Below are 26,467 nucleotides of genomic sequence, written 5' to 3'. Positions count from 1 at the left end.
ATGGTTTTCCCAGTAGTGGTGTATGGAAGTGAGAGCTGGACCATAAAGAAGGCTGATCGCCGAAGAATGGATGCTTTTGAATGATGGTGCTGGAGGAGACTCTTGAGAGTCCCATGGACTGCAAGAAGATCAAACCTCTCCATTCGGAAGGAAATCAGCCCTGAGTGCTCACTGGAAGGACAGATCCTGAAGCTGAGGCTCCAAGACTTTGGACACCTCATGAGAAGAGAAGACTTCCTGGAAAAGACCCTGATGTTGGGAAAGATGGAGGGCACAAGGAGAAGGGGACGCCAGAGGACAAGATGGTTGGATAGCAGGAGGCAGTGGAAGACAGGAGTGCCTGGCGTGCTCTGGTCCATGGGGTCACAAAGAGTCGGACACGACTAAACGACTAAACAACAACAACAACAACAACAAATTGTTTTTAATAGGTTGTAACTTGCGGGTGGCGCTGTGGGCTAAAGCCTCAGCGCCTAGGGCTTGCCGATCGAAAGGTCGGCGGTTCGAATCCCCGTGGCGGGGTGCGCTCCCGCTGCTCGGTCCCAGCGCCTGCCAACCTAGCAGTTCGAAAGCACCCCCGGGTGCAAGTAGATAAATAGGTACCGCTTACCAGTGGGAAGGTAAACGGCGTTCCGTGTGCTGCGCTGGCTCGCCAGATGCAGCTTTGTCACGCTGGCCACGTGACCCGGAAGTGTCTCCGGACAGCGCTGGCCCCCGGCCAATAGATGTGAGATGGGCGCACAAACCCCAGAGTCTGTCAAGACTGGCCCGTTCGGGCAGGGGTACCTTTACCTTTACCTTTAACTTGGCAATCAGAGCAATGCTATAGCCACACACCACACTCTTAAACCACATGGCTTTCCTCCAAAGAATTCAGCACCCTTAAACTGCCACTCCCAGGATTCTTTGGGGGAAATGTGCTTTAAATGTATGGCGTGTAGGCTTTGCTCTTGGTCTTCAGACAGCACCAGAAATTTCTCAGGCTTCACGTTCTGCAGGTAACCTCACTAGCCACCTTTCCACTCTCTTCCCTCAAGTTTTTTCCATGTCAGGCAGATGGATTTTTCCTGCTTCTTGCATCAAAGGGATACAATGGAGTCGCAAGGGAGTTGTTTACACTTCCTTGATTGCCACGAACTCCACTTCGCCCCCGAACTTTGCATATTATTCTGGAGTTATCAGTCTGGAATAAACTATCTCTTGGTTTTGTGCTTGAAATTGAAGAGCACAGACCAGAAATTTCTATACTTAAAATATGCTTTGGGTAAATTTGATTGATTTCCCCGTCCGTACTGCAGGTATAAAAGGCTTGTTGAAGCATATTAACTAATCTGCATTGAAGGGACATTGAAAATAAAACTTTTCAGAAGTGACAAGGGAATATGCGCCAGAGAAGTAACTGTTGAACAAGAGCCAAACTCCCTCTTAACTTCTCCTAGACCCCTTTTGTTTGGACTCTGGACGTCTCTCAGTTCTGTTCACCTTCCACACTTCTCCTTCGTGTGCTTTCTTTCTCGATCTTCAAACAAAACCAGCCTTTCTGGGTTGGAAGAAGATCTGAAGTGTTTCACATATGAGATGTCATAAAAAGACAAGCTCCCCCAGTTTAAAAACTAGGCGGTTTTCTCTCCTGCTTTTCTTGTTGCAGAGAGCCTTGACAATGCAAATTGAAATGATGGCTGCTATTTTCCATGAGGTACCACAGGATATTTAAAAAATATATATATAATAATTTCTGGCCCACAGCTGCTACAACCACACTGGATCCTTATTGTGGTTTCTGTAAGGGTCAAAATCTCACATGGTCCTCAAGTTACTAGTCAAGCTGAGCAAATCAAGGCCATTGAACAAACAAACTGAACACAGCCAGAATTTCCAGTCCCAAACTAGCATTGTCTGAAGCACTGGGCAGGTCCTTCGCACCTTCCCTGTGGTTCACCGTTTCCCACAGTTCAGTGGGTATGGTGTAATCTGCTCACTTCCTGTCCCAAGAAGAGAGTTGAACTTTGTGATGCCAGGATACTTGAATAGCTGTCTGTCTTCAAAGGTGCCTCCCTTTTGCAAAGGGCTGCCATCTGATGTAAGGAAAGTGGCTACGAAGGACAGGGCCTTTTAAGTGGTGGCACCTCAGTTAAGGAATGCTTTCCTCAGAGAGGTCTTGGTGCCTACTTCATCGTACGTTCAAGAATCAAGGAAAGGCCTTTTAGAGTTAACTTTAGTCTTGCTTATTGTTTTTATCTGGCTTTTAAGATCTTTCTTCCTGTACGAACTGTACTTTTAATTTTTCAAAATTGTTTTATGTAAAACACCCTGGGAATTTCAACTGAAGACTGGTATAGAAATTTTGATGGGTGATCATCTTCTAGGGCAAATTTTCCTCCCTCTCTCTTCATGCAATACTCCATCCTCTTATTTATGGCTTTTCTGTGAGTTTTTCCATTTATAATATTTCACTTGCCTTAACCTTCCTGTAACTATAGCAGTGGTGGAAAGACCAGTAGATCTACATGTGCATCTCTGTTGTTTCCACGTTTGATGTTTCGGGAGTTTAAAATTGGTCCTGGCTTGGGGCATCTGTTCAATGCATTGGCAGAATCTTCCTTGAATCTCTTCTTGACATGAGCCAACAGTGTGACGCGGCAGCTAAAAAAGCCAGTGCAATTCTGGGCTGCATCAATAGGAGTATAGCATCTAGATCAAGGGAAGTAATAGTGCCACTGTATTCTGCTCTGGTCAGACCTCACCTGGAGTACTGTGTCCAGTTCTGAGCACCACAGTTCAAGAAGGACACTGACAAACTGGAACGTGTCCAGAGGAGGGCAACCAAAATGGTCAAAGGCCTGGAAACGATGCCTTATGAGGAACGGCTAAGGGAGCTGGGCATGTTTAGCCTGGAGAAGAGGAGGTTAAGGGGTGATATGATAGCCATGTTCAAATATATAAAAGGATGTCACATAGAGGAGGGAGAAAGGTTGTTTTCTGCTGCTCCAGAGAAGCGGAAACGGAGCAATGGATCCAAACTACAAGAAAGAAGATTCCACCTAAACATTAGGAAGAACGTCCTGACAGTAAGAGCTGTTTGACAGTGGAATTTGCTGCCAAGGAGTGTGGTGGAGTCTCCTACTTTGGAGGTCTTTAAGCAGAGGCTTGACAACCATATGTCAGGAGTGCTCTGATGGTGTTTCCTGCTTGGCAGGGGGTTGGACTCGATGGCCCCTGTGGTCTATTCCAACTCTATGATTCTATGATTCTATGATTCTTCTGCAGTAATATTAACCATGTGCTTTAGTCTGAATCTTGTCTGAGTTGTTGTCATGGTCCAGTTTATGGGCGGCCAAAGTCCCAGCTGAGGACATCGGGACCAGGGGCAAGATGGCGGGGTGGGAGCAGGAATGAGAGTTCAGAAGCCAGGAGCCAGGAAGCCAAGAGTCTGAGGGTCAGAGAGCCGGGAGTCAAGAAGCCAAGGGTCCGAGGATCAGGAAGCAAGGAGTTACGAAGTCAAGGGTCCGAGGATCAGGAAGCAAGGAGTCAAGAAGCTAAACGCAACAAGGCAGGAAGTGTGTTGCTGTGGCAAAGAGCCAAAGGGAAATGCTGACCTTATATCACTTCTCGGCTCTTGCCACCAGGTGCTGTGAGTTACCAATTGGCCTCACCTGTGCGGCCACGCCTTGCCTCTCCAGAACAAACTTAGGAAAGCCCCAGTCCTGTGAAGCCCTACTGGTCACAGGGCCTGGTTCCCGCACCAAGAGACTCAATAATATTTGTAGTGTTTATAGTGTTCTTTTAACGACACAGCCCTTGGTCTTATTATTCTTGGAGGCGAATGTGTGGTTCATTACAGTGGGCAATAGGCATACAAGCAAAGGAAGACGTGCAGCTGTCATGTTATCCTCTGCAAAACAGTTGTTTGAATATGACAGCCTTTTCCAACTTGAGCCCTCCACACAACAACTCTCATCAGATCCATCCAGCACAGCTGTGCTAGATGGGAACTGATGGGAATTGTAGTCTTAACCAGGACACAAGGGTACGCAATACCAGCACCTTCCCCTCTTCCTCACATGTTAAAAGTGTGGCACTTACTGTGACAACTTCATGGCAAGTACCGACATCTTTTTTTCTATAAAAAAGAACTGGTCTTAATAATCAGGAGGGTACCAGGTTGGCAAAAGCTGGAATTGGCCTCTGACTTTTCTGTTCCCTCTCTTTTTCTTTATCTTGTCTAAGGCCAGAACTGAATCCTGGCCCAGTTTGGCCCAAGCTCTCTGCTCTGCTCCAAGGAGAAGCACCGACCTGCCTCTACATCTCTAAAGCCTGCCTTTTCTTGAATCTGTTTGGCAATTCACAGTGCCAGACCCTCCAAGTGTCCCTATTTTCCAGGGATGTCCCTCTTTCTGATTTGATCCCAGAATGTCCTGCTTTCCGTTAGGATGTCCCTATTTTCATTGGTGGAATGTTGGAGGGTAGGGAGTTATCCGACCCCTGAGGCGTCTGAAGGCAATCCCTGTATAGGGAAGCTTTGTTTCTTAAAAAAACATGTTTAATTATATTTTTATATATGTTGGAAGCTGCCCAGAGTGGCTGGGGCAACCCAGTAAGATGTATGGGGTAAAAAGAGTAACTTTATCATTATGGAATGGGACGTCCCTATTTTCATCAGAGAAACATTGGAAGGTATGTTGCAGGGCCAGAGTATAGCAAAAGCATCAGACACACATGTCCTGTCTCCCTGCACCCCTGGAGTTAATGGAAGGTGAAAGCAGTACAACATTATACTGGAGGATGAGGAGGAAGAGGAGGAAGAAAAGGGAGGGCTTTGAGGTTTCTGCAGTGTAACACAGTGACTAAAAGTGGAATTTATGAGCTGGAAAGCACCTGGTCCACATTTCACTGTGGACCCTCCCTCTTCTCAGCCTCAACCCTCCAAGTATGACAACAGGATATTTTTCCATTTCTATTTATTTTGCTAGTTATAGGAATGATGTTAGGGTTAAAGCAAAAACAGCAGAGACAGGTGGCACCTGAAAGATTAAGGCTCACAGCTGCAAGCACACACTTACATGGGAGTGTGCCCCATGGTGTTTAATGGGGAATTACTTCAAAGTAAAGATGCATAGAGCTGGTCTGCACCAGATTTATGGTGGCAGAAGCTTTTATGGGCTAGTGCCTCCTTCGTCAGATTAATCATCTTTGGCAGACCATCTCTGCCTCCCTCCCTTCAACCGTCCAGCCAGGTGTGGCGAGGGAAGGCCTCTGAGCGAGATCAAAAGGCCATGGAACACAAGAGCTTTGGAAGATCTGTGACATTTCTATTCCAAGCCCATGTGTGATAAAACATCAAATGAGTTATTAAAAAGATGGCAGTGGGACCAGAGCCATTGTTCCTTCTTTCACAAGGCCGTCCCGCCATTCCTCTCTAGAACTCAGGCAGAAGGGCCATTTAGGCAAGAGAGGCAGGTTTCACCACAAAGAAGAGAACACACAGATTTGCGTAACATTTGCATTGGCTAATTTGTATGTATAGGCGCACGTTTAAAAATAATGGCTGGAATTTAAACAGAAACACAATACATCCCTGCATGGCGGGGAAGATTGCGGCCAGGTGACCTGCAGATTGCCTGCTCGCTCTTCTGCCCAGGTATTAACACTCAATGGGCCACTGCGACTCCCCTTATGCCTTACAGCAGACTGGGGTCAGAGAGCCCTTCAAAGAGAGGCTGTCTCTAAACAGAGCCTGTAAATACACTGTAATGTGGGGAGAGTGGCTACCCTCTGGGGGAATGAACCCTGTGTCCTCACAACAATTTGGTGAGGTTAGTATGAGAGGCTAAGTCCTTGCCCACAGCTATCCAGGGGTGTGGGCTTTGAACCCCCTTCTTTCCAAACTAAGGCTTTCTCTATGACCCCAGATTGCCTCAATTCCAACCTCTCTGGCCACCCTCCTGGCACAGTGCTTTGCCCACCAGCCCTGCCTGGCTGCAAATGGTGCCAGTGTCCATTCCTCTGCCTCTAATGGGTGGCAGCTTGCCAACTCTTGTCTACAGCCCCTCTCCTGTCCTGTGAGGGCCCCAAATCCCTGCTACTTCTCCCAGCTCTGCTAACCTCAGCCCCACATTCAAGGCACAGCTCTGTTGCCTCCTGGTTTGCTCCTCCATCTCCTCATCTTCTCCTTGTCCTATTTCCAAATCGTACCTCCCTTCCCAACTTCTCTTTTTGTCATTCACCACCCGCTCCGTCCCCTAACTTCTCGTTCTCCTTTAGCTATTTTTAAGCCCCCGTGTTCATTTCGGGGAAGGAGGCGTGATGGGGGTTGGTGCCTTACCGCGTGCGGCGAAGTTTGCACCGCTGCAAAGGTGAGGGGTTACTAAGCTGGCAGAAGAATCCTACGCTAGGGCAAAGGCTCACTTATTAGGAGGGATAGGAAGGGCTAAATATAGCAGGAGGGAGAGATGGAGCAGCTTAGGCTCAGGTCTCCAGCGGAACCTTCCAGTCTCGCAAAGGGAACAGTCTAAATGAAGGCTGGGAATTGTTCCCAACCTCAGAAGGACAAGAAGCCACACACAAGGATAAGAATAACTCGTAGCTCCCCCTGAAGCCTCAGCCCTGCTGTACCCTACAGTAAATGGCAGAAAGCAAATGTTGGCCCGGAAATGCAGCAAATTCTGCAAAGTATTTCAGTGGACATGCAGTAAGAACCCTGTCCATTGAGCCAGGCCTGAAGTAGATCCAGCATCAATTGTATGAAGCTTGTTTTGAGGCTGGAGAAAGCCAGGGACCTGCAGACAGTCCTTCTTTCATATACACAAGGCAGAACCCGTGATGCTAATGCAATACAATCAGCACTGTTTTTCTAGAAAAAGAGGTGCTGGAACTCACCATCAACGCCTCCCTTGTTCTCTTACAATGGTAATGGCGCCCACCTGAGAGGTGCCGGAATTGAGTTCCAGCTGGGGAAAAAGCCCTGAATACAATCCATCTAAAAATGACAAAATGGTAAACTCGCAGAAAGAAAGAAAAAAAAACCACTTTGGGCTTTTTCCTACAATCAAGCAGTATATAAACTTTATGAAATAAAATAAACAATAAATAAAATGGAGGTGGACGGTTGGAAAGTGTAGGCCATAGTACACCTAAAATATATTAGTTTTACAGTAGTGATTCAGTAAGATGTCCTTCCAAGTGGTAACATATTTTACCTCTACCTCGCCTTTAAAAATAGATGATCGAGCCTGAAATGCAAAAAACACATTGGCTCTGTGATTTTTTTGTTGGGTTATGACTGTGTTCAGTGGATTCCCCCCCATACCCTGGCTGGGACCAGCATGCTGCCTGCACTCCTTTGTTTACAGCTCTGAATGTGATCATGTATGGTAATGGATACAGAATCAAAAATTATACAGTTGGAAGGGATCCCAAGGGTCATCTAGTTCAACCACCTGCTATCTAGGAATCTCAACTAAAGCATCCACGACAGATGGCCACCCAAACTCTTCAAGGAAGGAAAGGTCACTGCCTTCCAAGGGAGTCTGTTCCACAATTGAACAGCTCTTACCACCAGAAAGCTCTTCCTGATGTTTAGTTGTAACCACACTTTCTTGTAGCTTGAAGCCATTGGTTTGAATCCTACCCTCCAGAGGAGGAAAACAGAAAGTTGCTCTACCTTCCATTGGATATTTAGATATTTGAAGTTGGCTATCATATCTCCTCTCAGTCTCCTCTTATCCAGGCTAAACATACCCAACTCCCTCATAAGGCTTGGTTTCCAGATCCTTCATCATCTTGGTCGCCCTCCACTGCACACGTTCCATCCAGTTTGACAATATCCTCCTTAAATTGTGGCACCCAGAACTGGATATGGTACTCCAGGTGTGGTCTAACCAAGGCAAAATAAAGCAGAAATATAACCTCCCTTCATGTGGGCACTGTACTTCTGTTGATATAGCCTAGAATAGCATTCGCCTTTTTCTCTTGCTGCATCACACTGTTGGCTCATGTTAAGCTTTTGGTCCACCAAAACCCCTAGATCCTTTTCACATGTACTGCTAGTAAGCCAGGTGTCCCCCATCTTATATCTGTGCATCTGGTTCTTCCTGCCTAAGTGCAGAATCTGACATTTCTCCTTACTGAAATTCATTTTGTTAGTTTTGGCCCAGTTCTCCAGTATGTTAAGGTCATCTTGGATCCCGATTCTGTCTTCTGCAGCATTAGCTACCCTCCCAGTTTGGTGTCACCTGTAAATTTGATGAGCATCCCCTCAATACCTTCATCCAAGTAGCTGAACGACAATGGGCCCAGGACAGAACCCTGAGTCACCCCACTTGTCACTTTTTTCCCCAAGATAATGAGGAACTATTAGTGAGCACTCATTGGGTTTGGTTAGTTAACCAGCTACAAACCCACCTAGCAGTTACCTCGTCCAGCTGAAATGAGCTTACGTGTTGCCTTGTTGATTTTGTTGGGACATAAGCATTAACTTTTAAATGATGTGACTCTGTAGGCTTGTTGTGTTTCTCACATGTTATACATAAATCCTGAACAGTTCTCAATAGATAGATAGATGCTTGATTTACTTTACCTGTTACAGTGTAGGGTAGAATGGAAGCTTTAATTAGGTGATCAAGGAGTTTGAGGGTTAAGAGCACACTTGTTTATTTTCTGATGCTATCTGGGTCATGTTTATCTGATTTTAAGTGAACTTTAGAGACTTTATCACATTCGTATCCTGCTCTTTGTCCAAGCAGTTTAGAGGGGCATGAATATGTTAATCCTATTTTATTCCCACAACAAGCCTGTTTGGATGGGTTAGGCTGAATATTAATGACTTGTCCAAAGTCATCTGAGGACTTCATGGCTGAGTAGGGATTTGAGTCCAGGTCTCCACAAATTCCAGCTCCAAAACGTATAGTGTTTTGGAGCTGGAATTTGTGGAGACCTGGACTCAAATCCCTACTCAGCCATGAAGTCCTCAGATGACTTTGGACAAGTCATTAATATTCAGCCTAACCCATCCAAACAGGCTTGTTGTGGGAATCATCCATAATTCTGTACAACACATCATGACATTTAAAACAAATAAAACCCGTCTTTGGCAATTTGTTCCGCCACTAAAAAAACAAAAACAAAAAATGGAGGAGATGCTTCTTCTGTTGCTATTTCTTCAGCTATAATGAAGAGTTATGACAGCTGTGAAAATAACTACAAGCTCTTCTATTCTATAATAATATCTTAGTTGAACCTACCTAGATGCCTCAGCCTTACACACATTAAAAAAACACCTGTTATTACTATCTGAATTCTTCCTTTTTGTTCTTAAAAAGTGCCCCATGTCCTGTATACGGTGCTTTGCTAATGCCACCAGTGATTGCATTTATCTTCTTTGCAATATCTTAATACTACGTTATCACATCTGGTTGGAGCTATTATATTCTTTCGGTCCTTCTCAGCAGTGTTAGAGCACCTAGACAACTTCGCCTATGTTATACAAAATATGGCTTTCCCCAAAGGACTGTACCATAAAACAAGGCCTCTAGATCCGTCTTCACTGACTGGGTGCCTTCTAGATGTTTTGGACTATCACTCCCATCAGCCACAGCCAAGACAGCCGATGGTCAAGGATGATTCAAGCTATAGTACAGCAAGTTCTAGAGAGCACTACGTTGGCTACTGCTGCTCTAGGATAAAGCACCACACATTAAGGCCAATAGCCTGGGTAGCTCAGCTATTGGTTACAGCATGGCGCTGGTAACGCCAAGGTTGCAGGTTCGATCTCCACTTGGGGCAGCTGCATATTCATTCCTGCGTTGCAGGGGGGTCAGAGTGGATGATCTTCAGGGTCCCTTTCAACTCTGCAACTTCTATATGAAGAAAGCTCACACCTTAGGACCAAACACCGCTCGCTAAGGGCAAGAACCAATGAAAGCTGGCCATATGTTCACCTGGTACGTGGAAAACAAACCTGGTGTGAAACAAGTATGTGAACAATACCTCTGCTCCAAACCAGCAGCATTTTTCCAAATATAAGGAACTGAAATATTTTCTACATTAAAAAAAACCCCAGAGTATTTGGTGACTCTGTTTTGCTTTCCATACACTTCATTGATATTATCAGGACAAGCAGTTTAGGGTAGGATCACTCAGGTTTTCCCCTCAATACTATGTGTATGTGTGTGCTTGTGGCTCAGTTAACAAAAGGAAGCTCCGGCTGTGCTTACGTCCAATGCCATCCAAGGCATTTTGCCACCTGAGGCGAAGACCAAGAGGGTGTACTGAAACCAACTGAGACGGCAGCTGAGTCTTCACTTTGGCACTGGAGACATCTCAGTATCTGTTGCCACACCTGAGGGCAGCCAGCTACCCTAGAGCTGCAGAGGCATGCCGTGCAGCACAAACCGCTTCAACCCCTCACTGAACCTGCTGCCTCAGGTTGCCCAACGATAGGGCCGGACCTGTAAGTTTTTGCAGACTGGCAGCTGACCATTACACAAGCGGTAGGCCGAAATAGCAACAACTCTGAGGGATGTACTCAGTGTGCCTTAGCCCACCAATGCAGGGCACCTCCTGACGTTGCTGTGTGGGTGCCACTTGCCTGTACAACAGAGTGGTGTGAACTTTTGTTTTTGAGACTTAAATCAGCTAATGTCACAAATTGAAAGGAAACGGACCAGTGGGGAGGAGCAGGCAGTGCAGATTCCTCTGCCTTGAATTTCTACAGCACCCCAAGTTTTCCTCTTGAGGCAGGGAAGGCGGGTGAAGGCTATGGCAAAGAGCTGTAAATAGAAAAGGGAAAGGCACGGAAGGACGTGGGATTAATAGATGTCTTGGGACTCCATGTAATCCCTATGCAGGCAAGACTTGCTTGTCCTGTTGACCCTGAGCTCCTTCAGCACCGGATAGAGTTGATCCACCACCATTCTTACCCTCCTCCTCCTTCCAGCAGAGATCAAAGGGCAGGATAAAATTACCCTGATCTCTCCTCCACTATTCCTTCTGCTCCCACCAAATGTTGTGGATTCTTTCTCCAAAGAGAACTCTAAAAGTAAGGTGCAAGGGTGAGAATCTGAAGCATGTGGCTGCCAGCTCATTACATTAGGGGGACCTTTTTCTGGGAGAAGCGGGACTCCTGGCCCTCTCTCCTTTTCAGTGAGCAGAACAGAACTTGTGCCAACCTGCCAACTCTGAGGTCCCACTTCAGGCAGGATGCGTAAATCCTTCAGGACAGCAAAAAGTACAGGGGAAAGCTCGTTCACCATCACTCATGAAGCCTGGTCGCTTTTTAATTTGTAATGAGTTCATCAGTTGGAAAGTTGATCAGTGATAGAGATAGATAACACTCCTGTTGCCTTCACAAGGGACAATATGCACACCGCCGCTCCACAGACTACAGAGATAATGGGTTGGGGAATGTAGTTTTGTGAAAGTAGCCCCAGAAACAAAATCACTTTTACGCAATCGCCTGTCCCACAACCTTCTTAAACCAGGTCTCTTTCAACACCCTAGAAAACCCAGAATTTGCATTCCACCAAGTCAAAAAGAGTGAGGGATTTGGGTGCTATAAAACAGGGAGAGGGGAGAAGAAACAAGAAGGGAGTCTACTCTTACCGTTCTCTATGGGCTGACCCCTCCTGCTTGGGACCCCCTGGCTCCCTGGGTGGGGGGTCTGGCTCCTTCAGGCCACGAGGTACCTGCTCCCACTGCTAGTTCACTTCAGCTTTTTGTGTTCCAGCACCAGCGGCAGTCCACACGCTTGGTATCTCTCGCTGGCTCTCAACGTCTCATCCTCTCCCAGGACAGATCTCCCTGTGGGGAGCTGGGATACTGTGGAGGGAAGGGTGGGGGTTTGGGGGAGGGCCAATTCCAGGAGCAGCATCAGGCAAATTAAATCAGACACCAGAGAGTTGGGGAAATCGGATTGGGACTTAATGCAAAGCAAGCGGGTTGGGAGGGGAAAGAGAGGGAGAGTTATGTGCTTTCTCGAAAGAGGAGGGGGGGGAGCACATCCAGAGAATGTTGGTGTGATTCATTTGTGTTTTGCATGAAGATAACAGAAACGATCCCAGGGAGAAAATATACATGCATATACATTTTTTTCATTTTATGGGGAATGGGTCTGGAGGGGTATCCAGAGGCAGGCAGGCTGTATTCTGGCGAAACCCACTGTCCTCTTGAACCCCACCTTAGGTTGGGAAAGGGCAGCAATGGGGACACACACCTTAGGGCAATAATTGAGGCAACTGTATTCTAGAAAAAAAGGTGTTCGGTGGGCTGGCAAATGCATTTGGCCGAAGGCCTTTTGGCAGCTGTGTTCTGGGATGCTGCTGGAGAAGGATTATCTTGGCCTCAATCTCTTTTAATCTCTCCTGCAGCTTTGGCCCAAGCCTGAGATAAATACCTTTTAACGGATCGCATTCTGACGTCAGGAAGCCATCAATCTAATCAGCTGGGCCACTTCTGGGCCAGAGGTAGCCCACCATGCTGAGAGGGCCAGGGACCTCACATGGATCTGAGGCCGACTAGCCCCCTGAGGGGCTAGTAATGCGCCCTCTTCCTCCCGCAAAATGAGCATCATCTGTGACAACTGGATTTGAAATGAGCTCTGGATGTACAGGAGAAAAGGGCAATTGGATAGGGAAGCAGATGTTGCAGAGAGAATGGAAAGGGGGAAACGCATTTAGTTCTCCCTTGTTCCCTTTAGAGTAGGATAATAGTAATAACACTTAGCATTTATATTGTTCATTTCAAGCATTCTTGGTGCTTCAGTAATCCTTTGGGCAGCCCCATGTGGAAGCACAGCATTATCCTCATAATGCAGATGAGTAGCTAAGGCTGAGATTGCTATTTGCCTGTGGCTACCTAATGAGTTTTGCGAGTGAGGCGAAACTTTCGAGTTGAGGCATCTTAGCTTCTACTCAGCAGCAGCAGCAGCAGCAACAGGTGGGAGCAAACCACCTATCAGTTTTTATCAGAATCGCATTGAAGCAAATGTGTAACACACACAAAAGCACTTGCTTGGCCATCCCATATCTTCCCAAGCACATTGGGACTGGATTAGCTCCCATCAAGTGGCCAGGCAGTCAGGAGCCACAGACAACGTATGAAACAGATCTACTCTATTTTCATCCAGGGCTGTTTTTATAGCACCATGCTTAGCCCTCAATCCTGGAATGGCAAGGGTTAAGCCTCCCCCCCCCCGCCCCAGTGCTATAGTCTGGATCCAATCCAGTAGGGTTTTGCTGCTTTCAGACAAAGGTTGCTTCCAGATGACCTGTTTATTGACCATCCTTCCTGATTTGATTGCACAAAGTTTGCAGGGTGGTATTATGACGTTTGATGCTTTTGCGCTCCGATCTGTTTTCAGTGAGGTTGCACGACGAAAACATTTGCTATCTCACACTTTACAGCAGAATTTCCTGGCATTTGCCTTATCGCAAAGTCTGGGTTTTTTTGTGAGGGAATAGGTTTGTTGCACAAGAGCACCAAATCCACTTCAACTGCGTAGCCTGAATTTGCTGGTGGCATTTGATGGCAAAACAGCGTCTTGAAGCACCTAAAGATTTCAGGAGATCAAAAAATGGCTGCCTCATAGAATTGTGGAACTGTCGAGTTGCAAGGGACCGCAAGGGGTCGTGTAATCCAACCTCCTGCAATGCAGAAATCTTTTGCCCAATTTGGGGCTCGAATCCACAACCTCTGCTGACTGAGCGATCCTAGTTTAGGTAACTCATGTTCTGCTTAGTTTTGACTTTTATCTCCCATCATTTCTGCTTCCATGCTGTTGCCCCAGAGCCTAAGGGTGATTCCATATTGGATAATCCCACTTGGTTCACTCACTTTTTATAGGGCCTTGTGTATGATGTTGTCACCAAATCATCGTTCTCTTGTCTTTTCACCACGCTTGTTTTTCCAATTGCAGAAAATCTGACTTTTTAAAGGGGGGGGGGTGTTGTATCTCCACTAATACTGCGGTCTTCTTCTTCCATTTTTTTTAAGAGATGCTGTTTTGAAAAGTGTGGTGACATATTGGGCAGCTGAGCCAATTCCCACCTACTTTTCAGCACATGCTCACTATTTCCATACCTGGAGGTGCCATTTTATCAACATGTTAATTTTTTAAAAAAAATATATATTAAGACTTTTAATTTGAATTGTGGAGTTGGAATGGGACCCCCCCCCCACGCATCTGGTTCAACCCCCTGCAATGCAGGAATCTTTTGGCCAGGGTGGGGCTCGAACCCACGAACCCGAGATTAAGAGTCTCAGCAAGGGGCACCCTTGAAGCTGCAAAGGTGTTCCATGTTTTCCGGTCTTTACAGTCAACATCCTTTTCAGTGTGCCCTTCCCCCCTCCCCTTTATAATTTCACCTAAAACATTCAAAAAAGTTATTGAAGTAATTGCTCAGTAGTATTTGCATTTTTGGGATGCGGGTGGCGCTGTGGGTTAAACCACAGAGCCTAGGACTTGCCGATCAGAAGGTCGGCGGTTTGAATCCCCGTGACAGGGTGAGCTCCCATTGCTCGGTCCCTGCTCCTGCCAACCTAGCAGTTCGAAAGCATGTCAAAGTACAAGTAGATAAATAGGTACCACTCCAGTGGGAAGGTAAACGGCGTTTCCGTGTGCTGTTCTGGTTCACCAGAAGCGGCTTAGTCATGCTGGCCACATGACCCGGAAGCTGTATGCCGGCTCCCTCGGCCAATAAAGCGAGATGAGCACCGCAGCCCCAGAGTCGGCCACGACTGGACCTAATGGTCAGGGGGCCCTTTACCTTTAGCTTTATTTGCACTTTCACACAATTTTTTTAAAAAAAAGTTTTTAAAAAAGTGCGCTCAGGTGAATTGTCCTTTTCTTCCTCATGTGTCTATGTCATATCCTGTTGTGTGGATGCATAAGGCAAAGTGGGAAGCCAGCTGTAATTCTGCGAGTCCCTTGAGGTGCAAAAGCAACGCTTGGGCCACCAATTCGTCTGCCCAAAGGCCTAGGCCCCTCCCAGGAATGGGGTCATTGCCATCTTTGATACTCTCCCCTCTCAGCTTCTGTTTGACTACAATATAATCCCATCTCTGGATTCTAATCCCCTGCGCAGGAACAACACTGGATTGTGTTTATCCCAGACTGGAAACCTGTAAACAATCCAAAAGTTCTCGTCCTCCCTGCTGTTTAGCTGTGTGATCCAGTACAGATACAGGAGACCATGAACGTCTAAATAACTGCGAGTCTGAATACTAAAAGCCATAGCTAGTTGTCAGTAACTCTTTTCCTAATCTCGCCCACTTTTGTGTTTGCTGAGGGAAGGGATATTCATCTGTTTTCCCTTTCTCCAGGCCTCTGTCTCCCAGCATCATTTGTTAATTAAATCTTTGCTTCCAGTGGCAACTCAAATGCGCCACGGGCTCTCCCTCTCTGTTTTCGTCTCCGTCCCCACAGTTTTGACAAGCTCCCAGGAGCGATAATCACACTCATCCAAGTTGGACCTGTTGACTTTCATCCTCAAAAACTGCTTTCTCACTGACACGTTTAGTAGCAAGCCTGTAGTTTTCCCACTTTCTGCCCAAGAGATGCAAAATGCCACCAGTGCAAAGTAGGTCATTCAGGCAGGGTTAGTGGTGAGGTTTGACCCTGTGGCATGTTGTCTGCACTGGTAGACTATTGTGCACATGGTGGGGTGCGTCTTCAGCACAGTGTTATGTGGTGCCTAAACATCGTGTCATTTTTGTCTCAGAAGCAAGGACTCTTGTCCGGTCTGTGATGTCCTTTTTGCGGGGAGGGCGGGGGTCAGTTTGAAAAGGAAGCTTTCTTCTGTGTGCTCTACCACACATACAATATGCTGCACCACCACATGGGAAGGATTTGCCATGGAAGGGGAAACAAAGATCTGGTTGCTTGTTAAAGAGATGAAGCAACTTCTGGACCACTTATTCCATCAAGCTTTCTCTCTGGATAAGATTTCATATATATCTGAACTACACTGCACTCCTGCTATTGTGGGGGGTTGGGCTAAAGGACCTTTGGGGGGGGGTACCTTCCAACTCGATAATTCTATGAACTGCTGGAGACTGCCATCGTTTTCCAGGAAGTTGGAAGATTTTCACGAAGAAAGGATCCATATCGTCGTTTTACTTTTGCCTGGCTTTGAAGGGTTTCAGAAACAGTGGGGCAAAACAAATTAGTATGTGCTCTGTAGGAAGAGAATTACCCACCCACCTTTGAAGCATGCTATTAGATCTTATAGTGAAAACCTACCTAGGAGGAAAGCAGCACTGATCTACTGAAGATCTGGCACAGACAGCACAAACTGTTCCTAGGATATATCTCAGAAAATTAATTGGCGCAAGTATTTCTTTCTCTCTGCTTTTTTACTCTTCGTTTCCTCAGGACTAGGAAAGGTCTGTTCAGGTTTCCCCACTCGCTGATTTCTTAACTTGCCCACCACAGATTCCTGCCCTGGCCTAGCTGCTTCCACAAGTGTAAGTTTCCATCACAACAAAATTTCTCAGACCCATCCATTTCTGATGGTACCCTCCTCCTGTTTTTTAATTCCTTCATATAACTATGTGAAAAATGGGGCTGGTAGAAGAATGATATTCAACATTTATATAGCACTTCAGAATGGTCAAAGCACTTTATCTCAGTCATCATTACAACAGTCCTATTACTCCTGTGTAGAGATGAGAGGCTATAGCCGAGATGAGAGAGTTGTAGCAGGGATTATTCCTGGTTCACAGGCATCCCAGTGGGGACAAAACGATTCTCCGGCTAACTTGGGTGGGCATGGTCCAAGCCACCTTCTGATGTCATTTCTGGTGGTGCCACATGGAGAACCAAAGCCGCCTTGCCACAATGCCTGGCACAGGGCAAAAACTCCCAAGTCATTCACTTGCCACGAGCTGCTACAAAATCTGAAAGGCTTGTGCATGTCCAACATGCTCAGAATTCATCTCTGGCTCGCAGCCTCGTGGACTGTATCCCAGAGTCTGAGTTTGACCTGGTCCTTTGGCTAGTGGACCTGGCTCTTCCCTTTGGAGTTGGGGGCTCGGGGGAGTCTGCGCCACTGGGTTCAGCACCTCCATGCTCCTCCTCCTCTGAATGCGACTGCTCCTGTTCTGCCTCCTTCTGCCTCATCAGCTCTTCTGCCTGGGCCCGTTCCTACAAGAAGAGAGTGAGAAGACCGTATGTGTTGGAAACAGAGGAGCCAGGTCATCCCCAAGATTGAGGAGGCCGGCCACACATTGTGTGACGTCATGTGCATCTCTCAACACCACACAGGCTGGTGCGGCCTTCCATTAGGCTGCGCTGGTCCCCACAGCATCTCTCAACACCGTGCAGGCTGGTGTGACCTTATCCCAGGCTGCGCTAGTCCCTGTGGCATCTCCTGATGCCACGCAGTGCCAGCGCAGCCTTCCACAACATGCACCCGGCCCCTTTCAAACCAGTATCAAGGGGGGCGAAGACACCTCGGCCCCCTAGAGTTGGTGTGCCTCGTTAGAAAGGCGGAAGGAGTCTTGAAGAGCAGGACTTTGTAAGTTGATGGTCTCCTTGCTGAAGGATTGAGCTAGCTTAATAACATGCATTATGTGTATTTTATATTTATTTTAATGAACCAAATACAGTGGTACCTCGGGTTACATACGCTTCAGGTTACACACTCCACTAACCCAGAAATAGTGCTTCAGGTCAAGAACTTTGCTTCAGGATAAGAACAGAAATCGTGTTCTGGTGGCACAGCAGCAGCAGGAGGCCCCATTAGCTAAAGTGGTGCTTCAGGTTAAGAACAGTTTCAGGTTAAGGACAGACCTCTAGAACAAATTAAGTACTTAACCCGAGGTACCACTGTAGAGTGAAAAATTATGAATTATGAGAGTGTGTATGAGCCTAACAGTGCTTAGCTTTTTTAAAGTTGCTTTTTTTAAGTTGTCAATATTGTTTTATAGATTATGCCATATTGATTTGTTAATCATTTGACTTTTGTTGTAATTGCAATGTTTATTTTATTTTTCAGTTGTTGTTTTATAGATTGTAATCGTTTTATTGATGATTTGTTAATTGTATGATTTATGCTGTATTTGCGATGTTCTATTATGGCTTATCATGTTGTTATTTCTTGTTTGTAAGCCGCTTTGGGATTCATTTGAATGAAAAGCAGCACAGAAATACAATAAATCAAATCAAATAAAGAAAGTGGTATTTCCTCCTCCAGAAATCCACAGGATGTGTATGCATTAAATTCTACCACTTGCTGCTTGGATGCACCGCATAAGCGAATAATAATAACAATAATTTATTATTTGTACCCTGCCCATCTGGCTGGGTTTCCCCAGCCACTCTGGGCAGCTTCCAACAAAGATTAAAAATACATTAAAATGTCACACATTAAAAACTTCCCTGAACAGGGCTGCCTTCAGATGTCTTCTAAATGTCAGGTAGTTGTTTATCTCCTTGACATCTGATGGGAGGGCGTTCCACAGGGCGGGCGCCACCACCGAGAAGGCCCTCTGCCTGGTTCCCTGTAGCTTTGCTTCTCGCAATGAGGGAACCACCAGAAGGCCCTCGGAGCTGGACCTCAGCGTCCAGGCAGAACGATGGGGGTAGAGACACTCCTTCAGGTATACTGGACCGAGGCCATTTAGGGCTTTAAAGGTCAGCACCAACACTTCATCTCACCCCCAACCCAGCCCCCATTTTACTTAAGTATATATGCCTTTGGACAATGCCCATTGGCTCCCTCATCCCTACATCCTCCAGCTCTTCTTTGCTTTGCGTTACCTGCTCCGAATGCTCTGGGAAGAGGGTGTACCAGAGCGCAATGGCACAGCGCCTCCCACGGGTCACAGCCCACACGCCGTGAGGGTTCTCCCCGCCAGAGCTGAAGGCCACCAGCCTTCCACATTTAGGGCGCACCTCGGCCTGCCACACAGAAAGAGAAAGAGGGAGACTGGTGTGAATCGACGGCTTTGCCATGAGCCCATCCGTTTCCCCTTCTCCAACTCGCCTTCTTCTTGGGGCGCCAAGTTGGATGGCAACTTTCTGAGCTGTTGATGGGATCTTTGTCCCCCTGCTCTGGAGTGAATTGCACCATGCAGGACTGAAGAGGGACAGAAAGGTGAAAGGAACGCAGCGACTAGCAGAAGAGCTAGGCATACCAGTCGACAAGGAGTTAATGCCTGTTCCAGGGTGGAATTTGCCTGAATTTGCCATTGACTGCCCAATTTGAATCTGCTGTTTTGCCAAGGACAGGTTCTGTTGGAAGGGAGGGAGGAGAATCCCAGCTACAGCTGTTCTTCCTTCTCAGCCATTCCCTCACCCCCCACCCAAGCCGTGGGCCCAGACTCACTGTAACAGTCACAGCATCCATCTCAGTGAAAAAGAGGTTCCCCCCCTGGAAGTCATCGTTCAGGTAGAGGATTGCACTGCAGAGAAACGGGAGACAGGCAGAATTATGGGTAGCTGGGATTTGCTCCAAGGTTCTTCACTCCTCTTTAAGAGCCAGGTTGGACATGAACGTTGCCACAGAGACTGGCACCGCTCGGGTGAGGATTTGTGTTGTTACACATGCACGCTTGACTCGCATTTGCAACGTCAACAAAACCCCAGAGCACGTTCTTTAACTCTTTCTGAAATGTTTGCTGGGCTGTTGTTCTAAACCGAAGCGAAGAAGAAGGAGGAGGAGGAGGAGGAGGAGGAGGAGGAGGAGGAGGAGAAGAAGAAAGAGTTTGGATTTGATATCCCGCTTTATCACTACCCGAAGGAGTCTCAAAGCGGCTAACATTTTCCTTTCCCTTCCTCCCCCACACCAAACACTCTGTGAGGTGAGTGAGGCTGAGAGACTTCAGAGAAGTGTGACTGGCCCAAGGTCACCCAGCAGCTGCAGGTGGAGGAGTGGGGAAGCGAACCTGGTTCCCCAGATCACGAATCTACCGCTCTTAACCACTACACCAAACTACACTACACCACACGGCGAGTCAACACAAAATGTAAAAGGCAGCCATGTTGGCCCATAAGAAACCTTTTGAAATTCATTATGAAGACAGTACTTTTTACTAGACTGTTATGTACTGAGTTGAATAGAACAATAGGATCCAAATTGCAGCAGTCTGATTGGTCCTAGAACAATAGGATTCAGAATGCAGCAGTCTGATTGGTCCAAGAACAATGCAGCAGTATGATTGGTTGGCAGGAACCACCCAATCCAGCTCCAGATATAAGTGAATCCACAACCTGATTGGCTTACAGTAGAATTCCAGAATTAACCAATCATGTGCAGCCCATTGTGTAAATAATGTATATAAAGCAGATACTTTGAGGGGACTTTGATTCATTCCTCCTCACCACTATGAGCTGAATAAAGAGCATGAAATCACTTTGCGACTCTGAGTATATTTCATAGACCATCTAAAATGTCAGCCAAACCACCAAAATGGCACAAAAGGGTGTGCAAGCTTTTGGGTTCTTCAGAGCCTCATTTGAACACCTGAAAACTCCTCCCATTAACACTCTCACAAGATGCAGAGTCCCAACTATACCACCACCCATCTTTTTTTCTTCTTCCCCCTGCTTGCTTTGTTTACCATCTAGCCTGGGATTTCCCAAACATGGGTCTCCAACTGTTTTTGGACTACAATTCCCATCATCCCTGACCGCTGGTCCTGCTAGCTAGGGATGATGGGAGTTGTGGTCCAAAAACAGCTGGAGGCCCAAGTTTAGGAAACCCCGATCTAGCCTGGTGAAGATGTCCTCAAAAGCTTACGCACTATTTTGCGACATTTTGGATGGCCTAATAAATATAGCGCCTTCATCTGGATTGTGTATAAATGAACGTACATGTGGCTCTTTAAAAGACATATATATCAGTCTTCCCGCTCCGTGCCTCACCTGTAGTCTCTGTATATGTAGGCAGGTGGCTCCCTCCAACATGTGCTGCCCTCGGGGTCCAAGAGACAATTGTCAGCATGGACTGGGTGGCTGAGGTCCATACGACTTTCCTGCTCTCCTAAACAACACCAATGAAAACCATAAAATGCCTTGTTTCTGACACCAGGAGAAAATGTTGAAGAATGCAAGGAAAAATGTTGGAGGGGAATAGACACATCCTGTTGGGAAGGACAGGATGAAATAATTAAGTCTAATGAAATAAATAAATATAATGAAATAAATGTTCATAAAATATTTGATGTCTGCCATCCCAGCATTTTTATTGAATAATAATAATAATTTATTATTTATTCCCCACCCATCCAGCTGGGTTTCCCCAGACACTCTGGGCGGCTCCCAACCGAATATTAAAAACACAATAAAACATCAAACATTAAAAACTTCCCTGAACAGGGCTGCCTTCAGATGTCTTCTAAATGTCAGGTAGTTGTTTATCTCTTTGACATCTGATGGGAGGGCGTTACACAGGGCGGGCGCCACTACCGAGAAGGCCCTCTGCCTGGTTCCCTCTAACCTCACCTCTCGCAGTGAGGGAACCACCAGAAGGCCCTCAGATTGTATTTTATAGTTAGGATGCATTGATAATTAGGCTACGATCTAACTACTCATGGGCAACTAGTCACATATAACAAGACTACTTTATGTCTGTGGAATTCTCTTGCTGGATTGCGACAGGTATATTTGAGGGAGTTTAGCTGATGGCATTTCATGTTTCATACTCTTGATAATTTGTATTTGGGAGCCTGCAACTGCAGAATCACAGTGGGTCAGAGTGTGGTGCTGATAAGGCCAAGGTTGCAGGTTCAATCCCCACATGGGACTGCTACATATTCCTGCATGCAGGGGGCTTGGACTAGATGATTCTCAGTGTCCCTTCCAATACTACAATTCTACGAATTTTGGTGTGAATTTTGCAAACAGAAAAATTTGAAACTTTGGCATATGTTGAATATTCACAAATGTAAGATTCAGCGCTGATGTTCACTCCTTATTAGATGATAGTAGCATAGCCAAGGCTTTTACTCTGCCTTTCAAATGAATTGTTTGAATGGTGTTATGTACTAAGTTGAATAGGATCCAAAAGGCAGCAGTCTGATTAATCCTAGAAAAATAGGATTCAAAATGCAGCAGTCTGATTGGTCCTAGAACAATAGGATTCAGAATGCAGAAGTATGATTGGTCCTAGAACAATGCAGCAGTCTGATTGGTCTGCAGGAGCCACCCAATCCAGCTCCAGATAGAAGTGAATCCACAACCTGATTGGCCTACAGGAGAATTCCGGAATTAGCCAATCACGTGCAGCCCATTGTGTAAATAATGTATATAAAGCAGATATTTTGGGGGAACTTCCATTCCTCACTACTATGAGCTGAATAAAGAACATGAAATCCACACTTGACTCCGAGTATATTTCACATCACTTCTATTAATTGTTTTGAAGCAGTAAATTTATCAGCTGGGTCGTATTTCCAACTGACAATGTAGAAATGCTATTGTTCAGTGTGGAACATTGTGCCGATGAGAAGAGGCAAAGTTCCTTACCCTCGGCAGCCGTGCGACACACAAGATGTGTGAATGAAAAATAGAGGTCTTTGCCAGGGGTGAAATAGGATTCCACAATTTTCCGGGATTTCTCACTGGCTTGCAAGAGAAGTTTAGCATCCCTCCAGTTCACAGTGCTCTCCTCAGCCAGCTAGAAGACAAAAAGCCATTGCAGAAACCCTCACTTACGGAAGTGTCCTGAATTTGCGTGAAGCTCCAGGCACACATGTGAAAGAGAAAAAAGGGAATCCCCGTGGCGGGGTGAGCTCCCGTTGCTCAGTCCCTGCTCCTGCCAACCTAGCAGTTTGAAAGCAAGTCAAAGTGCAAGTAGATAAATAGGTACCGCTCCGGCGGGAAGGTAAACGGCGTTTCCGTGCGCTGCTCTGGTTCGCCAGAAGCGGCTTAGTCATGCTAGCCACATGACCCGGAAGCTGTACACCGGCTCCCTTGGCCTATAGAGCGAGATGAGCGCTGCAACCCTAAAGTCAGTCACGACTGGACCTAATGGTCAGGGGTCCCTTTACCTTTTACCTTTATAATCTTATCTGCAGGCACATTGAAATGTTATGATCCTTAGCAGCAGCAAGACAAATAATGAGTTGGTTCTTGGGTGGTACGAAGGAGGAGAGGTATATGGGATATAGCTCAGCTGGTATAGCCTGATACTCTTGATCTCAGGGTTGTGGGTTTGAGCCCCACGTTGGGCAAAAGATTCCTGCGTTGCAGGGAGTTGGACTAGATCACCCTTGTGGTCCCTTCTGACTCTACAATTCTATGATGGAGAGTATTTTATGGGCAAAACCTGCGGCATGATGCTGTGTGAAATAATGTTTCTAAATTCCTTGTTTTTTGAATAAACGAAAAACAAAAAAAAGTCATTCTTCAAAATCCTGCAGAAACTCTTTGCCAGAGAACATGAATAAACGCATACATCACAGGCTATGAAGGCTACATAAAGGCAAAACTATACATTACATGTGAATTCGTTTCAGAGAACCCAATGGCTTTTTTTTGGGAAGGCAAAGCGGCTTCAGGAAGAGATTGTTTGGAGAGAAGAAGCCCGTCTGTGTGTGCTAAGCCCTTTCTGTGCCAACCACTTCTTTGCTAAAAATCACACACCCCAAGCCGTTTGTCTCACATGGGGCCTCACATACATGTTTGTATGTACACATCTGAAACCCTGTAGGGGAAAATAATCCTTACAGGAATGTTTTTATCTGGAGAAGCACTGGGTCAAGGAAAAGGTTAAACACTCCCTTGCCACTTATCAGATGAAAATTTCTCTCTCCTGATTTTTTTTTTTTTACCTTAGAACATGGTTGCCCAAACTTTTTTCAAAGAGGGCCGGATTTGATGAAGTGAACATGTGTGAGGGCTGACCAAAGTTGTTGAGGACATATACTGCCACGGGGGCAGGATTAAATCAACCAGCAGGCCAGATTAGGCCCCTGAAACAGACTTTGGACATGCCTGCCCTAGAAGAAGCAGCGGTAATGTTTCACAGTCATTTCCAACCACAGGAGGAGGAAAGTGTGTTTGTACATGCATGAGTGTGTCTTTACGCATGCATGTTGATAAACACACAGCAGGCAACATTGCCTCGCATATACTGTTCAACTCCAATTAAAAATGTACTTGTTTACAACTTCTTTGCTATTTCAACTTGACAGTGTACTCTGGCTTAAAGTTCTCACACCTCTGCTTTCTATATAGCTTCAGAGAAGATGCAAAGAAAAAACCTACACCTAGAAATAGGAGCTTGCGCCTTCTAAAGCCCCCCAGAGTGCCTTCCATTAGCTGCAGCAGGTGGCCCAGTTACGCCCATATCTCAAGAGGGATTGCCTAACTACTGTTGTCTATGCTCTGGGACGCAGGTGGCGCTGTGGGTTAAACCACAGAGCCTAGGGCTTGCCCATCAGAAGGTCGGCAGTTCAAATCCCCGCGACAGGGTGAGCTCCCGTTGCTCGGTCCCTGCTCCTGCCAACCTAGCAGTTCGAAAGCACGTCAAAGTGCAAGTAGATAAATAGGTACTGCTCTGGCGGGAAGGTAAACGGCGTTTCCGTGCGCTGCTCTGGTTCGCCAGAAGCGGCTTAGTCATGCTGGCCACATGACCCGGAAGCTGCATGCCGGCTCCCTTGGCCAAAAAAGCGAGATGAGCACCACAACCCCAGAGTCGGTCACGACTGGACCTAACGGTCAGGGGTCCCTTTACCTTTACCTTTACCTTTACTGTGTCCTGAGGGACACGGGTGGCGTTATGAGTTAAACCACAGAGCCTAGGACTTGCCGATCAGAAGGTCAGAGGTTCAAATCCCCGGACGGGGTGAGCTCCTGTTGCTCGGTCCCTGCTCCTGCCAACCTAGCAGTTTGAAAGCACGTCAAAGTGCAAGTAGATAAATAGGTACCACTCTGGCGGGAAGGTAAATGGCATTTCCATGCACTGCTCTGGTTCGCCAGAAGCGGCTTAGTCATGCTGGCCACATGACCCGGAAGCTGTACGCCGGCTCCCTCGGCCAATAAAGCGAGATGAGCGCCGCAACCCCAGAGTCGGTCACGACTGGACCTAATGGTCAGGTGTCCCTTTACCTTTACCTTTACGCTCCGGTAACTTCAAGGTTAGATTACTGCAATGCGTTATACGTAGGGCTGCCTCTGAAGACGCTTCGGAAACTTCAGGTAGCGCAGAATTCAGTGGCCAGGTTGCTCACCAGAGCAAGACGGTCTGAGCATATTACACCGATCCTGGTTCGACTGCACTGGCTACTAAGTAGTTTCCAGGCCCAATTCAAAATGCTGGTTTTGACCTATAAAGCCTTAAATGGCTCAGGAGCACAATAACTCAAGATCGAGAGGGTGGCAACATGAAAACAGGCCGCCTCTTCTCTCCCCAGGGAAGTTCGCCAGGTGCCTTCATTTTATACCTTTAGGAGCCAGGCAAAAATGATCCCTTTTAACCAGGGCTTTGGTTGACCTGCGTAGCATCCTACACCAAGGGTCAGCAAACTTTTTCAGCAGGGGGCCGGTCCACCGTCCCTCAGACCTTGTGGGGGGCCGGACGATATTTTTGGGAAAAAGAAATGAACCAATTCCTATGACCCACAAATAACCCAGAGATGCATTTTAAATAAAAGGACACATTCTACTCATGTAAAAATGGGCTGATTCCCGGAACATCCGCGGGCGATTGGGCCGGATCCGGCCCCTGGGCCTTAGTTTGCCTACCCATGTCCTACTCCCTTTTAAAATGTGGCTCTTGTTTGGGGGGGGGTGTGTGTTATTGGGCTATTGTTTTTATTTTTGTTTTATATATTGTGATCTTTTCTGTGAACCACATTGAGACCTCCGGGTATAGGGCAGTATATAAATTCAATTAAAAATAATAATATAGGCATTTACCTGCAGAGCCTTTAACACTGTTAATCCTTCAAATTTCTCATGGGGCGTGTGCGGCGAACGCCTGCCGCGATAGCCGCCTTCTGTTCCTCCAGCTGCCTGAAACATATAGAATCTATGTGAGGGACGCAGGGTTGCTCTTGGCTCCCTCTCCTGCTGCTGGCAGGGGGTGATGCAGAACAGGGGCTGGCACCTCTCCTTACCTTGGCCAGGCGGAGGATGTCTTTGCATTCAGATTCAGTCAGGACTCTGTCCAAGACAACTCTCTGGGAGCCATTGAGCTGCTGGGAGTCCATGGTGATGGTGATGCCCTCGAAAGCAAGTGGTTCTGGGGAAAGGAGATGAGCAAGGCGGTATAGGAATGCACACATGAAGCAATGCTATCCTTCCGCTGTGCCCAAGGGATGTAAATAAACAGGGAGGAAACTGATCTCCTTATGTGTTGCTTCCCAAACATGTAGGGAGAATACCTGTAAGACCATATAACACCAGTTATATGGAATAATTTAATATATTTAAAAGACCACTGTAAACAGTTAAAATCATTGGCAGGGATACACTGACACTTGCAATGTGAAATGAACTTTGGTAATTACGGATATGTAACAGATA

The 26,467-nt window shown here is 46.5% G+C and overlaps 2 protein-coding genes across 2 annotated transcripts in view; both read right to left on the bottom strand.

Annotated features, from left to right (window-relative positions):
* GNB3 (G protein subunit beta 3) overlaps nt 1–11,760 on the bottom strand; it is a 31,067-nt gene extending 19,307 nt beyond the window's left edge. Inside the window, exon 1 of the mRNA XM_081176855.1 lies at nt 11,599–11,760. The gene's annotated coding sequence lies outside the window, so the exon portion shown is untranslated. The remainder of the gene's footprint in view (nt 1–11,598) is intronic.
* Nucleotides 11,761–16,570: 4,810 nt separating this feature from the next.
* The window catches only part of P3H3 (prolyl 3-hydroxylase 3), a 31,357-nt gene continuing 21,460 nt past the window's right edge, over nt 16,571–26,467 (bottom strand). The window contains exons 9-15 of the mRNA XM_081176375.1: nt 26,059–26,183; nt 25,859–25,954; nt 22,463–22,613; nt 20,861–20,978; nt 19,323–19,398; nt 18,755–18,895; nt 16,571–17,137 (exon numbers count right to left, since the gene is read on the bottom strand). Coding sequence (XP_081032501.1) covers nt 16,919–17,137; nt 18,755–18,895; nt 19,323–19,398; nt 20,861–20,978; nt 22,463–22,613; nt 25,859–25,954; nt 26,059–26,183 — 926 coding nt within the window. The 3' untranslated portion in view covers nt 16,571–16,918. The remainder of the gene's footprint in view (nt 17,138–18,754; nt 18,896–19,322; nt 19,399–20,860; nt 20,979–22,462; nt 22,614–25,858; nt 25,955–26,058; nt 26,184–26,467) is intronic.

Source organism: Podarcis bocagei (assembly GCF_964188305.1).
Source record: "Podarcis bocagei genome assembly, chromosome: 17".
Classification (NCBI taxonomy): domain Eukaryota; kingdom Metazoa; phylum Chordata; class Lepidosauria; order Squamata; family Lacertidae; genus Podarcis; species Podarcis bocagei.
The sequence above is the reverse complement of the archived record's forward strand: the minus strand, read 5'-3'. Positions and strand labels throughout refer to the sequence as shown.